This window comes from Schistocerca serialis, chromosome 2 (genome assembly GCF_023864345.2).
Source record: "Schistocerca serialis cubense isolate TAMUIC-IGC-003099 chromosome 2, iqSchSeri2.2, whole genome shotgun sequence".
In the NCBI taxonomy this organism is placed as follows: domain Eukaryota; kingdom Metazoa; phylum Arthropoda; class Insecta; order Orthoptera; family Acrididae; genus Schistocerca; species Schistocerca serialis.
The window spans coordinates 582,233,300-582,250,050 of record NC_064639.1 but is presented as its reverse complement, the minus strand read 5'-3'; the positions used below and the strand labels follow the sequence as shown (position 1 = coordinate 582,250,050).

The following is a 16,751-nucleotide window of genomic DNA, read 5'->3' as shown; positions in this document are numbered from 1 at the left end:
TTGAAAAGTGGCAAAATTGTGACCTATCAGAAGACATTACATCCACCCGTCAGCTACCATCCAGTTTCTGTGTTGTCTGACACACTGAAGCTGTATGTACTATTGTGAATAATGATCTCTTGAAATGTTCCTGTTGATTACAATCTTTTTATAACTACTGTTTTCACACCAAATGGCATGTCTGTGAGTAGTACACAATTTCTTGTAGACACAATGAATAGTCTGTGTGGACATTCCACCAAATCACACATGTTATTCATAGTGTGATCATGGGTCTTCAGAACACAATACCTCCTTTCTGTCATACCTTCACACTGAGCTATCCTACTGCACTGATTCCATACAACTGATGTCCACTTCCTCACAAGTTCATTGACTTTATTCACGTCAACAGTGTAGGACCACTTGACTTCCTGCTTCCAGTTGTACACTATCCACATCACTCCAAAGTGACCAGTTGCTATTTTTTGAGGGGTGACTATTATTTTATCTTGTGAGCCTACAGGGCCAATTTCCACAAATAAAAATTTGTAATACACACCAATTGTCAAGTTTCTATTTCAAATGCATTAAAATACTAGATCTATAAACTCTATTTGGTTTGCTAAATAGTTTCCAGACAATGTTTACTATTATATTTCGTTTGATGTTGAGTCATTCATTTAAATTGTTGTAAATATAAAACCTCATTGACTGGTTCTATGACTTCATGTTAATATGTGCAGTTTTCTTCTAAATGTGCTGATCAGAAATCATTTTGGTTTGTTATACTAGTATTGATTTTCAGGCCTATTTTCAAACTTGCTATTTTTTTAAGTTTATAGGCTATCGAGACAAACAGAGTAATCTCATCAGCAAAATGATACTGGCCTAGGTGCGTTTCTTTACTTCTTCCCAAGTTAGAGATATGTGCAGTATGATTGTTGCAGCCTGTGCCATACGGGAGTATGTATCTGCGTGCTCTCTTGTCAACATGCTTGAAGTGTTATCATTTAATGATAAAATGAGAATATTTTTAAGGGCTCCATACGTCGATTGGTAAAAACTGAATCAATATAGGATCACTTTTTTTGTGCCTGCCTGTAAGTCTGTCTGTCTGACTGACTGTTAAGCTCCCTTTTTCTCAGGATTGGGTAGAGGTATCAAGCTGAAGTTTGTTATGTACTAAGGATTGCAAACTGTTGGCTTCTAAGTCAGTGCAATCAAAATACACAGCAACTTACATCACATACTCTGATACTCGCAAACTCAGTCAACAAAACCTACAGGATACTTCATGTTGATCTAGAGTGAAAAATTTTGACAATATGAGAGGTATCATAGTACAGATAAATGATAAAAACTGAAAATTGTTATTTTGTTATTGTATGACATAAAAACATGTTTTTTGTATTTGTAGTTCGTCTCTGTTAGTTTGTCCATCTTTTAAGATTATTTTTTCTCAGGAATGGGTAGAGGTATCAAGTTGAAATTTATGTCAGGTAGTAAGCCCAGTACCTCATCAATGTAAATAATAGAAGATTTTAAGTCAATGCAAAAAGAACTCTCAGAGTGTGAGTTCTATTCACTCTTATATGATTTTTTACCTGGGAATTAACATAAGTGGTACATTTTGAGAGAGTCATTTTGAACACACTTAGTAGAGCTTGCAATTCTTTGTAATTATTGGTTCTAATCCAATAATTTTGTGAAGATTTATCAAAAATTGGAAAGAATTTCCATTGGTGAAAAAGCAATTGATAGTGTGAAAGAGTAATAGAAATTGGACTGTTCTGAGATTGGATGTGAGAAAATTACATTTGAAAATAATTAAGAACTCTTTGGGCTAGATGATACAGATGAACTTGGGATCTGAACAATAACTTGTTTTGTGAGTTATTATTTTGATTATAATATATAGAATTTTGAGAATAATGAACATCACTATTTCTTTATGTCGATGTAATCACTTTGTCATAATTTGTCATGCTCAAGTTATATCATAATTCATGTTTATCCAACACACTTCAGTAGTTGATCTCAGGGTATGTTTCAGTAGTATCAATTATTTGAAATTATACAAAATTAATAGTTTAAAAATTGTAAAGGATTTTCATTTCTGTTTGTGAGAATTTTCAGTTAATTGCACTAAGATACCATGTGAATCTTCTATTTCAGCTAACTACACTGTCTGAAGAGCTTATAAACATGCCACTGTCTTGTCTTCTGGCGGCTGCATTTGTTTGTTATCTTGGCAGTGAACCAGAAGATTCAAGACAAAAATATGTGTCTCACTGGCAGAAGATAGTGGGATGGGAAGAAGCAGAACATTTCTCTCTAACAGACTTCCTAAGCACAGAACAGCAGTGTTTAGTATGGCATTCTCAAGGATTACCACCAGACACATTGTCACTTCAAAATGGTTTGCTAATATTACAGGTAATTACTGTATAAAACCAGTTTTATTTTGACTGACATTACAGTTTTTGTATGTCAGACCATAACATTTACTAATAATAAATGTACTCAAAGTACTTCCAGTGCACCTAGATGTGAAGCAACTGTTTTAACTCTGCTTGATTTTAGGGAGGCATTTAATCCTACTGCCCGCCCCCAGTAGCTGAGCGGTTAGCGTGACAGATTATATTAGTACTTGTTCCATAGATCATGAATACGACACTTCGTAATGATGTGGAACGCGTCAGCATGTCAATCCTAAGCGTTCGGGTTCGATTCCCGGCTGGGTCGGAGATTTTCTCCGCTCAGGAACTGGGTGTTGTGTTGTCCTAATTGCCATCATTTCATCCCCATCGACATGCAAGTCGACGAAATGGCATCAAATCAAAAGACTTGCACCTGACGAATGGTCTACCTGCCGGGAGCCCCTAGTCACATGACATTTACTTAATCTCACTGATTTTTTTATATTATTTGTAAAAAGTGAAACAAGTTAATTTATGAAATAGCACATTACTGTGATTCGACAGCTACCCAAAAAACAGATATCAGCAAGTCACCAGTGAATCAAAGTTATCATGCAAACATTGTTCTCAGCTGCCACTCAGGATTTAGTTGTTGGTCCAACGTTTTCCTCCGATTATGACAATGATGCTTCATTTGAGTTCCACTCTTGTAACTTTATCCTGGATTTTCCAGTGTTTCATTCTTGTAACTGTCACTTATTTGCTTACAATATCAATCTGTATCTACACACCAATCCTAAGAATACTGTTTCTACCATATCAGGTATTGATGAAGACTTGTTCACTATCATGATGGATGCAAAACCCGGGTCTTCAACTAAGCCCTTAAATATCACAGCTGACCCTAATTCACCTAGAAAGTTGATTAGCAAACATTTTTATGAAACAGTGTTGTGAAGGGTACAGTTGCTAAGCACCATATAGCAGAGATGCTGAACCACAGATTGGCACAACAAAAAGACTATCAGAAGGTGAGCTTTCAGCCAACTGGGCCTTTGTCTGAAATAGACACCACACACACACACACACACACACACACACACACACACACACACACACACTCATGCAAAATCAACTCATGCACACATGACCACAGTGTCTGGCTACTGACGCCAGTCTGGGTTTTTGTTGGGCCTATCTCCAACTCATTATCTCTGCTATGTGATGAATAGCAGCTGTCCTTTTCACAATACTGTTACATACCATCCTGCATTTTTCATTCTTTGATTTTTATGAAACAGTTTTTCCCATACTCATTGTGATATTGAATGCAATCGAAATATATGGCCATTTATGTCACATATTTTGATACAAACTCAGTCATCAGGATGAACATCTAAAATGGGAAAGATGAAGAGTTATAGCATCCAGGAAATCTCTCTTTTGGCCACGCTCAACTCAGAAAGTTAGAAAAAAATTTTTTCTTTATGTAAAACGAAAGTAGACTAGCCTTCAGTCCTGCTGAAATTTTACTACTGTGATGTAGTTTAACAAAGCACAGATACCAACAGCTCCAAATGATTCAACCTAGCCATGAATGTTTGCATACAGTTTGGGTATAACATTGGCTTTTTTGGTAACATCAGTCCTTTTTCTGCACAGTTAGGTTTGTTGCAACCATACAGGGGATGTGATTTATATGCACACTATTTTATTCATCCATTTTTACACAAACTGTTTTCTTCATCCATTTTTGGTTGTGTTTTCAGAACCTCTCCTCGAATATCAAATGCTGATCATCATTTAATAAATGAAGTACAAATATTATATCTCCAGCTTCATGGCTTTACCTTTGTAACTCACTAAATCTTTCTCCATCTCCTCCATTTCAGCTGCGTGACTACAGAACAAGCCACCCAGTAGCCTGTGTCTAGTCTGAACATTAAGGTATTCAAAAGGAGACTGGTCTGGCATTCGGGAGGACGGCAGTTCAATCCTGCATCCGGCCATCCTGATTTAGGTTTTCCGTGATTTCCCTAAATCACTCCAGGCAAATGCCGGGATGGTTCCTCTCAAAGGGCACGGCTGTCTTCCTTCCCCATCCTTCCCTAATCCGATGAGACCGATGACCTCGTTGTCCGGTCTCCTTCCCCAAACGACCAAACCCCCCTCAAAAGGCGATTAAAGCTTTATATGTTGCCTGTTCCAGCTGTCTGCCATTTGTCCAACAGCAAACCGGTACTTCTATCTCATTGTCAACACTACTCTGTCTTTCGACATCTGTATCTCTTTTCCCCAACTCATCAGCTAACTTTGCCGTATAATTTCTTGCTCACTCTCAGATTGGTTTACTTGTCCTTTAGATTTGATTTTTTCTTAAATGCATTTCTATTAGAACGTAATATTTCATAATGGAAAGCAACATTATGTTATGAGAAATTTACTTAACAATGTTAAAACTGACATTACTGTAATACCACATAGTCATTCCTATAACAATTATTATTATTATTATTATTATTATTACTGTCACCTGTTCAAATTGTATACTCAGTAGGGATGCCTTGTTAGATGTAAAAGAGAGACCTAATATTTACATTAGAAATAAGTGCATAAATGAATATAGTGGCTGTGTTTTGAATGATGAGACAATCTACTAATTCATTTGAATTTGAAAACACTTCATTTAAATGGGAATATTATTACTTGTTGATTTTGAATTGTAGATATAAGATTGTGAAAAAAGGGGAAGGGAGTGGTGGAAATGGTATGAAATCCATTATTGTTTAATATTTTATTTACTACTGTACTATAAAAGTCTGAAATATAATACTAATACTTGTACTGATACATGGAGTTTTTGAAACATTGGTAGTAGTTATTGGTCACACAATTGGAAGCCAGAGATATGGAAGCAAGTGTTTGTAAATAGGTTTTGCTAGCAACATAATTCATACCTTCTTTCATAACATTTCTGAAATAGGCATCACTGCGACCACTCCTTTTGGATCCAACTTCAGTGGCATCTTGCTGGCTGCAAAATTACCTGAAAGATGAAGGCTTGGAAACTGTGACACAGCACAGCTCTCGATTCTACACAAGCTTGGAAATGGCTGTCAGGTAAAAATGTAATCATAATCAGCTTTTCACTATCATTTTTATATTTATTCATCCTGTTCTAGAGATGCTACCAAGGAAGGAAATGAGTTGGTGGATACATTAACAAAAGGCAAGCAAATCACAGAAGCTGTACACTGTTTAACAATATCCAACACTATACTGTTAATTCTGTTTGTTCTTAAGATATCTAAATTTAAACTAGTGAATTTGAAAGGAAAATGCTAATGTGAAAAAGCTACTACTTTCCCAATGACATTAAATTCCCTTTTTGTGTATATTTCTCTCTTCACTGATTCTGCAGAAAGCCTCCTCATTAACTTATCATTCTACCTAATTTTCAACATCCTTCTGTAGCACTACATGTCAAATACTTCAATTCTTTTCATTTCGAGTTTTCATGCTGTCCTTGATTCGCTAAAATACAATGCTGTGCTCAACACATACAGTCTCAGAAATTGCTTCCTCACATTACACTGAGGTGGCAAAATTCATGGGCATATGCACAGATGGCAGTAGTATTACACACACAAGGTATAAATGGGAGTGCATTGGCAGAGCTGTCATTTGTACTCAGGTGATTCATGTGAATAGGTTTCTTATGTGATTGTGGCTGCGTGATGGGAATTAACAGACTTTGAACACACAATGGTAGTTAGAGCTAGTTCCATTCCAGAAATTGCTAGGAAATTCAATATTCCAAGATCTATAGTGTCAAGACTGTAGTTTGGATACCAAATTTCAGGTGTTACCTCTCACCATGGACAATGTAGTGGCCAATGGCCTTCATCTCCTGACTGAGAGCAGTGGTGTTTGGACAGAGCTGCCAGTGCTAATAGACAAGCATCTCTGTGTGAAATAACCACAGGAATCAATGTGGAACACACGACAAACATATCCATTAGGAGAGTGTGGCAATATTTGATGTAATGGGCTATAGCAGCAGACGATCGACGCGAGTGCCTTTGCTAACAGCAGGACATCACATGCAGTGCTTCTCCTGGGCTTGTGACCATGTTGGTTGAACTCTAGCTGACTGGAAAAGCATGGCCTGGTCAGATTATTGCCAGTTTCAGTTGGTAAGAGCTGATGGTGGGGTTCAAGTGTTGCACAGACCCTGCAAAGCCATGGACCCAAGTTGTCAACAAGATCCTGTGCAAGGTGGTGGTGGCACCAAAATGGTGTGATCTGTGTGTACATGGAATGGATTGGGTCCTCTGGTTCAGCTGAGTTGGTCATTGACTGTAGATGGTTATATTTGGCTACTTGAAGACCATTTGCAGCCGTTCATGGACTTCACATTCCCTAACAACGATGTGCCACATCACCGGGCCACATTCTGGACAATTCGAGTGAATGATTTGGTCACCCAGGTAGCCCATCATGAATCCCATCAAACATTTATGGGACATAATCAGAGGTCAACCATGCAGAAAATACTGCACCAGCAACACTTTCACAATTGTGGATGGCTATAGAGACAGCATGGCTTAATATTTTTGCAAGGAACTTCCAGTAATTTTTTGAGTCCATGCCATGTCTAGTTGCTGCACTATGTGGGGTAAAAAATGGTCCAACATGAAAAAAACAGGGGCAGCTAAGGATGGGGCTGGTAGCACTGAAATAGATCAAGAAATTGAAAATTATTTTTACAATCAGAGGCAAATTACTCAACTTACATATGACTGTGTTCTTGTGTTACATCATGATGGAATGTTTAAGTATGTATGTACCCTGTTGGGAGATGGAAGCTGTTCACCGTTGCATCTGAGGATTGGATTGGTAGCCCCAATATCGATCACGATGCAATGAAAAGAAACTGAAGATCGTTATTACAGTGAGAGACAAATTTATTCTTAATCTCAACTGACTAGAATTTCTTTGGATTTATGACAGATCTTCCACCAAGATTCTGCTACAATAGTCATTGAAGACTTCACACATTGCCCTTTTGACTACCAAATGTGTTTCCTTTAGCATCCTTCTTCTGTAGCCTTCCTTAAGTTTTCTTGTACAGTTGTTTCACAGCAGTCTCTGCTTCTTTAGAAGGTTTTTTTGCAGCAGCTGTATACAGTGCATGGTCCCTCCCACAGAAACTGTTCTGCTAGGTACATATCTATCCAGTATTTGGTCAATTATTCTTTTAAGCTTGAGCCACCATTCATCTACTTGTTGGGCAACAGCTAAATGTTTAAAAATTCCTCCTTGTTGTATGACAGTAGTGCCTCTTTATCTAGTTTTCTAAACATATAAATCTCTCCGTGCATTTTTTAGTTATCCTTTGTACTATAGTAATCAGTTTCAGCATGGACATCTTTAAAAAGAAATGGGTCAGTTTGTTGCCATTAGATATAATGTATGTGGTCCAGTCACATTAATGTGACCATCACCTATGTTTGATGTGAATGTGCAATAACTACAGACAGCAAGTCACAGCACTAGCAGTGGGGGATCCATAGAGCATATCTGGGGAACGCAGAAAACAGTGTAGCTGTAGTTGTAATGTAGAAATGGAGGTATTTATCTGCCGTCCAAAACAGCCAGATCAGTAGCTTTCAGACCAAGGTTGAAAGTATTTCCAAAACTGCTAAATTTGTAAACTGTTTGTATACCACCGTGGTTAAAGTATACTGTGCACAGCAAAATGGTGCTGTTCAAAACCAATGCCAAGACAACTGTGGTGCACCATTGGCCATAAATGATAGGGGTGAATGATGGCTACGGGGATGTGTACAAACAAATAGGTGTGCAACTGACCTAGATGAACCAAGAGGCTACCAACAGTGTCTCCTCAAAGACTGTTCAGTGGACTTTGGTGCATATGAGCCTCCACAGCAGGTGTCTGGATCGTGCTCCAATGCTAACTGCTGTTATCTACAAAGAAGGCTGGAATTTCTAAACCACTACTGCAACGGGACATCCACTGAGTGGCAACAGGTGGCATTTCAGATGATTCATATTTTATGCTCCATCTTACAGATTGCCATTGGTTTGTGCGGCATGAAACATTTGAAAGTGGACACCCTGCAACTATTGTTGGAAGGGTCCAGGCTGAAGGAGGGGGATGTTACGGTCTGGGGAATGTTTTTGTATCATTGACTGAGTGATTTCATCATTTTGGAAGGCTCATTGACCAACACAAGTATGCAGCTATCCTTGGAGAACATGTTCACACTTTATGCTGTTTGTTTTCCTTAACACAATGGCTCTGCCAGTAGGACTGTGCAATGAGTCACACAGCTTGCAGTGTACATGTGTGGTTCATAAAGCATCATGGTGAGTTCACCATGCTTCCCTGACTACCAAACTCTGTGGGCTTGAACCCAGTCAAGAACCTGTGGGTTTACCTGGCCAGGGCAGTGGAGTTGGCGTGGTATACCAATGCCCCTTCTTTAGTCTTTTTCTTCTTCTTGTTTATCCCAGCTTCTTGAAATCTCTTGTGAAGAGACATGATACAAATTCCTTAGTGGTATAGGACAATCAATGAAGTTACACAACAGTTAATAATTTAACTTTTGAAACTGCTAGTTTATTGGCATTTATGGAAAAAAATCTCTCCATACCCTCATGCTGTCAGTAAACTTCGAGTAACATTTTTTGTGTGTAATGGGCCTTACTATGCCGCAAATTGTTCTAATGAATTAATTAAACTGCTTTACAGAGTTGCTAGGCAATGTAATCAACAAGGCGATACATGTCTCAATTAAAACTGGACCTCGATATTTTGAATAAACTTTCAGTTTTTTTTTTTCAAAATCAGCATTTGTTTCAAATTTAATTTCCAACTTTGTACATTAAGTCCAAATGCATTTGCAACTATTGTGCGCGATTTACTGGAGAGCTCGATTACACACTGGCGTGTAACGTATTTCAAATTGAGCGCTGAGGGTTCAGTTTTCCATTTTCCCTAATGGGCTAAACAACTCTTTTGTAATAACATTATGTGTCTATCTCATGTAAAGTTGAAATGAAACTGGATTTACTCTCCATTCGGGTTAAGATCACAAAATGAAATTCACTACATAGGTCAGCAAACTGTACAGTGCACCTTTAGCACCCTTAAGCGATAACTCGTTCCAGAGCAAAAGCTGCAGATAAATTCACACTTTTTTTATACATACAAAATTCAAAACAACTTTATATTAAACAAATAAATCATAGCATGTAATTATTAATTAAACATTTCTGATTCTGAACAAACTTCAAGAACTTGTATTTCATAATCAATAAAATTTTATCACCTGAGAGAAATTATTAGTTTGTTAAAGCAGATACAGATTACTGTCAACTCGTGTCTGGACGATGATGTCATGAATTGACACTTGCTTGGAGTGAAGGAAATACCTGTACTGAAAAATACTGTCCATTGAGTAATTTACTTGCTTTTATAACAAATTTGGTGCCCCATGCATCGCTACACTGGCTCCACATCCTTGTTGACACTTTTCAGTCCCTCATTGATTCTTTCCCTGCAAGTTTCACAGTAGTTCGTGCTGTAGAAGATATTTATTCATGTTTTTGACAGGTGGTCACAATGATATGACAGGACACTGTATCTCCATCATGAGTGAGCTTACAATTATTGGTGTGAGTACTTTCCAGAGAAGGTATTTAGCATTGTTTTGCAAGGTGTCTTGACACACTCATCACTTCTAAAATTATAATTATTCCAGTAAATTATTCGATAACGAAAGTTTCCTGCCATGATGAAATTGTTGTTGTTGTGGTCTTCAGTCCTGAGACTGGTTTGATGCAGCTCTCCATGCTACTCTATCCTGTGGAAGCTTCTTCATCTCCCAGTATCTACTGCAGCCTACATCCTTCTGAATCTGCTTAGTATACTCATCTCTTCGTCTCCCTCTACGATTTTTCCCCTCCATGCTGCCCTCCAGTACTAAATTGGTGATCCCTTGATGCCTCAGAACATGTCCTACCAACCAGTCCCTTCTTCTAGACAAGTTGTGCCACAAACTCCTCTTCTCCCCAATTCTATTCAATATCTCTTCATTAGTTATGTGATCTACCCATCTAATCTTCAGCATTCTTCTGTAGCACCACATTTCGAAAGCTTCCATTCTCTTTTGGTGTAAACTATTTATCGTCCATGTTTCACTTCCACACATGGCTACACTCCATACAAATACTTTCAGAAACGACTTCCTAACACATAAATCAATACTCGATGTTAACAAATTTCTCTTCTTCAGAAACTCTTTCCTTGACATTGCCACTCTACATTTTATGTCCACTCTACTTCGACCATCATCAGTTATTTTGCTCCCTTTACTACTTTAAGTGTCTCATTTCCTAATCTAATTCCCTCAGCATCACTCGACTTAATTCGACTATGTTCCATTATCCTTGTTTTGCTTTTGTTGATGTTCATCTTATACCCTCCTTTCAAGACACTGTCCATTCTGTTCAACTGCTCTTCCAAGTCCTTTGCTGTTTCTGACAGAATTACAATGTCATCGGCGAACCTCAAAGTTTTTATTTCTTCTCCATGGATTTTAATACCTACTCCAAACTTTTCTTTTGTTTCCTTTATTGCTTGCTCAATATACAGATTGAGTAGCATTGGGGAGAGGCTACAACCCTGTCTCACTCCCTTCCCAAACACTGCTTCCCTTTCATGTCCCTCGACTCTTATAACTGCCATCTGGTTTCTGTACAAATTTTAAATATCCTTTCGCTCCCTGTATTTTACCCCTGCCACTTTCAGAATTTGAAAGAGAGTATTCCAGTCAACATTGTCAAAAGCTTTCTCTAAGTCTACAAATGCTAGAAATGTAGGTTTGACTTTCCTTAATCTTTCTTCTAAGATAAGTTGTAGGGTCAGTATTGCCTCACGTGCTCCAACATTTCTACGGAATCCAAACTGATCTTCCCCGAGGTCGGCTTCTACTAGGTTTTCCATTCATCTGTAAAGAATTCGGGTTAGTATTTTGCAGCTGTGACTTATTAAACTGATAGTTCGGTAATTTTCACATCTGTCAACACCTCTTTTCTTTGGGATTGGAATTATTATATTCTTCTTGAAGTCTGAGGGTATTTCGCCTGTCTCATACATCTTGCTCACCAGATGGTGGAGTTTTGTCAGGAATGGCTCTCCCAAGGTTGTCAGTAGTTCTAATGAAATGTTGTCTACTCCCGGGGCCTTGTTTCAACTTAGGTCTTTCAGTCCTCTGTCAAACTCTTCACGCAGTATCATATCTCCCATTTCATCTTCATCTACATCTTCTTCCATTTCCATGATATTGTCCTCAAGAACATCGCCCCTGTATAGACCCTCTATATACTCCTTCCACCTTTCTGCTTTCCCTTCTTTGCTTAGAACTGGGTTTCCATCTGAGCTCTTGATGCTCATACAAGTGGTTCTCTTATCTCCAAAGGTGTCTTTAATTTTCCTGTAGGCAGTATCTATCTTACCCCTCGTGAGGTAAGCCTCTAAATCCTTACATTTGTCCTCTAGCCATCCCTGCTGAGCCATTTTGCACTTCCTGTCAATCTCATTTTTGAGACGTTTGTATTCCTTTTTGCCTGCTTCACTTACTGCATTTTTATATTTTCTCCTTTCATCTATTAAATTCTGTGTCTCCTCTGTTCCCCAAGGATTTCTACCAGCCCTCATGTTTTTACCTACTTGATCCTCTGCTACCTTCACTATTTCACTCCTCAAAGCTACCCATTCTTCTTCTACTGTATTTGTTTCCCTCATTCCTGTCAATTGTTCCCTTATGCTCTCCCTGAAACTCTGTAAAACCTCTTGTTCTTTCAGTTTATCCAGGTCCCATCTTCTTAAATTCCCACCTTTTTGCAGTTTCTTCAGTTTTAATCTACAGTTCATAACCAATAGATTGTGGTCAGAGTCCACATCTGCCCCTGGAAATGTCTTACAATTTAAAACCTGGTTCCTAAATCTCTGTCTTACCATTATATAATATTTCTCAAATCTGCCAGTGTATCCAGGCTTCTTCCTTGTATACAACCTTCTTTTATGATTCTTGAACCAAGTGTTAGCTGTGATTAAGTTGTGCTCTGTGCAAAATTCTACCAGGCGACTTCCTCTTTCATTTCTTACCCCCAATCCATATTCACCTACTATGTTTCCTCCTCTCCCTTTTCCTACTACCAAATTCCAGTCACCCATGACTATTAAATTTTCATCTCCCTTCACTATCTGAATAATTTCTTTTATTTCATCATACATTTCTTCAATTTCTTCGTCATCTGCAGAGCTAGTTGGCATATAGACTTGTACTACTGTCGTAGACGTGGGCTTCATGTCTATCTTGGCCACAACAATGCGTTCGCTGTGGTGTTTTTAGTAGTTTACTCGCATTCCTATTTTCCTATTCATTATTAAACCTACTCCTGCATTACCCCTATTTGACTTTGTATTTATAACCCTGTATTTGCCTGACCAAAAGTCTTGTTCCTCCTGCCACCGAACTTCACTAATTCCCACTATATCCAACTTTAACCTATCCATTTCCGTTTCTAAATTTTGTAACCTACCTGCCCGATTAAGGGATCTGACATTCCACGCTCCGATCCATAGAATGCCAGTTTTCTTTCTCCTGATAACAACGTCCTTCTGAGTAGTCCCCACCCGGAGATCCGAATGGGGGACTATTTTACCTCCGGAATATTTTACCCAAGAGGACGCCATCATCATTTAATCATACAGTAAAGCTGCATGACCTCGGGAAAAATTACAGCTGTAGTTTCCCCTTGCTTTCAGCCATTTGCAGTACCAGCACAGCAAGGCCGTTTTGGTTAGTGTTACAAGGCCAGATCAGTCAATCATCCAGACTGTTGCCCCTGCAACTACTGAAATGGCTGCTGCCCCTCTTCAGGAACCACACGTTTGTCTAGTCTCTCAACAGATACCCCTCCATTGTGGTTGCACCTACGGTACGGCTATCTGTGTCATTGAGGCACGCAAGCCTCCCCACTAACGGCAAGGTACATGGTTCATGGGTGAAATTACTATTGGGAAAGGTAGTATTAGCAATCTGAGGTTTTTTCAGAAGTTTTTGGTTACTTCTGTGGGCTGTCTGTTGGTCAACAGAAGAACCCAATTATAAATTTATGCCAGCCCTCATTTGAGAATCTTGTCCAAACAACCTCCCAGGCAGCTTCAATTTCTATCTTTGTGCATCTGAGTTTCTTCTTTCCATTAAAAACCCAATGTTTTGTCCCGATCTGTGGGGGTCATTTTAAAGGGTATCCTAACTTCTTTCAGTGTCCAATTCATACTCTGGCTCTTTACTGACTGCAGCAAAATTCCATTTATGTGTTCTTCTGTGCAGTTCCATGACACTTGAGTAATTTACTTGCTTTTATAACATATTTGTTGCCCCATGCATCGCTACACTGGCTCCACATCCTTGTTGACACCTTTCAGTCCCTCACTGACTCTTTCCCTGTAAGTTTCACAGTAGTTCGTGCTGTAGAAGATATTTATTCATGTTTTTGACAGGTGGTCACATTGATATGACAGGACACTGTATCTCCATCATGAGTGAGCTTACAATTATTGGTGTGAGTACTTTCCAGAGAAGGTATTTAGCATTGTTTTGCAAGGTGTCTTGACACACTCATCACTTCTAAAACTATAATTATTCCAGTAAATTATTCGATAACGAAAGTTTCCTGCCCTGATGAAATTACTATTGGGAAAGGTAGGTATTAGCAATCTGAGGTTTTTTCAGAAGTTTTTGGTAACTTCTGTGGCCTGTCTGTTGGTCAACAGAAGAACCCGATTAAAAATTTATGCCAACCCTCATTTCAGAATCTTGTCCAAACAACCTCCCAGGCAGCTTCAATTTCTATCTTGGTGCATCTGAGTGGTGCGTCTGAGTTTCTTCTGTCCATTAAAATCATCCGATCTGTGGGGGACATTTTAAAGGGTATCCTAACTTCTTTCAGTGTCCAATTCATACTCTGGCTCTTTACTGACTGCAGCAAAATTCCATTTATGTGTACTCCTGTGCAGTTCCATGACTTCACATGCTTTTGAATACCCAGGCACAATTGACCATTATCAGCTGCTGCCATCCACCATTGCTATCACCCCACAGTGGAAGACTTGTACACACAATTTACCAAAAACTCATACACACAGCCTGCTACCTACGCTGGGATTTGAATCACCAACAACAACAAAAGCAAGGCATCATAAAAACATTGGCAGATAGGACAAGGAGCATTTAAGATCCAGAGCTTCTTGACACAGAATTAAAACACCTCACCAATGTGTTGCTTAAGAACTGAGGTAAAGAGAGTGTTAATGCCACCACACAAAAATTGTGGTGATGCACAAGTGCCATTGAAATCAGAAGTTTTCCTGCCTTTCATTAGGGATGCTACTGACTGCATAGGAAAAATCTTGACAAAATGGAACGGTGTGGTAATCTAGAAACGCACTCAGGAGATGTGGGATCATTTAAAATTGGCCAAGGGTGCGCCCAAACATCTGGAAAATGAAAGAATTTATAGGAGTCAATGTAGTTGTGGGGAAGTATATGTGGATGCTACAAAAAGAACAGTCAAAAAATAACTAGAAGTGCACAAGGGTGACTGTAGGAGGGAGAGACTGACATAGGAAGGAGAGACTGACAAATCAGCTGTTGTGGAATATGCTTTTCAGCCAAGAGACCACCACATTTGATTTGATAGAACTCAAATACTGGCAGCCACAAGTTGATACCATGAAAGTCTGTACAGAGAGACCAAAGATATTGTAAATCACACCAGGAATTTCAGTAGGAAGGAGGAGTGCTTAAAATTAAATGACATCTGGATCCTGGTGCTGGAGAAGATATGTACAGGTCTTCCAGTATGGGATAATAGCAACAGTGGATGAAGGCAACTGACAATGGCCAATTGTGCCCAGGTATTCAAAGCGTGTGACCTCATGCCACTGCACAGGAGCACACATGAATGGAATATTGCTGTAGTCTGTAGTGAGCCAGTGTGGGACTCGGACATTCAAAGCAGCTGGGATCCCCCTAGAAGATGATCTACACAGATGGGGATGAAATGTTGGGTTTTAATGGAAACTCCACCTGACTGCAACATAATGGCCCAGAATATTTTATTAATTATGATACAGACACCTGAACTTTTGTTGTTCACCTCTCTCAATAAGTATTATTTTTTGTATGACCTGTAGTGTGTTGAGTGGTGATTTTATGTGTTCACAATTAGTAAATAATAATTCATCTGTAAACAATTTCTTGGCCACTAGCATATCATTTGTATTCATTTGCAGGGGATCCCATTCAGCTAACAGATCCCATTTCTATAGGTTCTCACCATGTCCTACCCTGGTTGAGGAAAATGTGGTACACGTAAAAACTGATAACATGAAGTATTTGCAGAAAAAGTCCCAATCCCATATTCAGACTGTCTCATACTACTAAAGTGTATATTATATCACTCTCTTCAGTTGCTGTCTTGTCCCCCTAATGAAATTTATCATAAATAACCTGTCATTACTTGATAAGAATAATGATGTCCATACCTACAATACTAGAGGGAAAACGATCATTATTAAAACTGTCATTGGCTGAGAAAGGAGTTCAATACTCAGCAACAAAAATATTTGCTGATTTGCCCAATGACATAAAAAAGGACTAAAATAATAATGTGTTCCTTAATGATAACACTAATTATGTATCCTTGTCCTGTAAACTGACTTATTCCACAGCATTTCAATAAAAGAATTGGTAACTACCATTTATGTTTTGCACTAGCCACATTTCTCTTAAAATGCTCAATTTATGTGTCCATACGCGAGGCTAATGATTTTCTTACAAACTCAGAAACAAAGAAAACATGTACCATGAGTTACATGCTTGTTTACATGTGACACAAATTGAGCAATGAGGTATTTATATTATTTGTCTATTTCTTGAATTAAATTGACCTTAAATTGCAGTTGTAACAGATGTTTAACAATCTTACCAAACCTTCTAATATCAATTGTTGTAAACATTTTCAAATATTTTATTGAACTTCATAATAAGCCATGCCATTTCATGGTGTAGTTAAATATTCTTTGTGCAGTTTATATTACTGAGTACTATTTTCTTTATTGTTTGATAGTATTTTCTTCTTTCTTTAGTTATTTTATCTATTTTCTTTATGACCAAGTTTCATTGGTTGATGACCTTGTTTCCTGACAGCTATTATCTCTGCTTGTGATTGTTTTTCTTTGTCTGG

At 38.4% G+C, this 16,751-nt stretch overlaps 1 protein-coding gene across 1 annotated transcript in view; it reads left to right on the top strand.

Annotated features, from left to right (window-relative positions):
- The window catches only part of LOC126457597 (cytoplasmic dynein 2 heavy chain 1), an 808,157-nt gene that overhangs the window by 628,648 nt on the left and 162,758 nt on the right, over positions 1-16,751 (top strand). The window contains exons 54-55 of the mRNA XM_050094037.1: positions 2,158-2,418; positions 5,386-5,522. Coding sequence (XP_049949994.1) covers positions 2,158-2,418; positions 5,386-5,522 — 398 coding nt within the window. The remainder of the gene's footprint in view (positions 1-2,157; positions 2,419-5,385; positions 5,523-16,751) is intronic.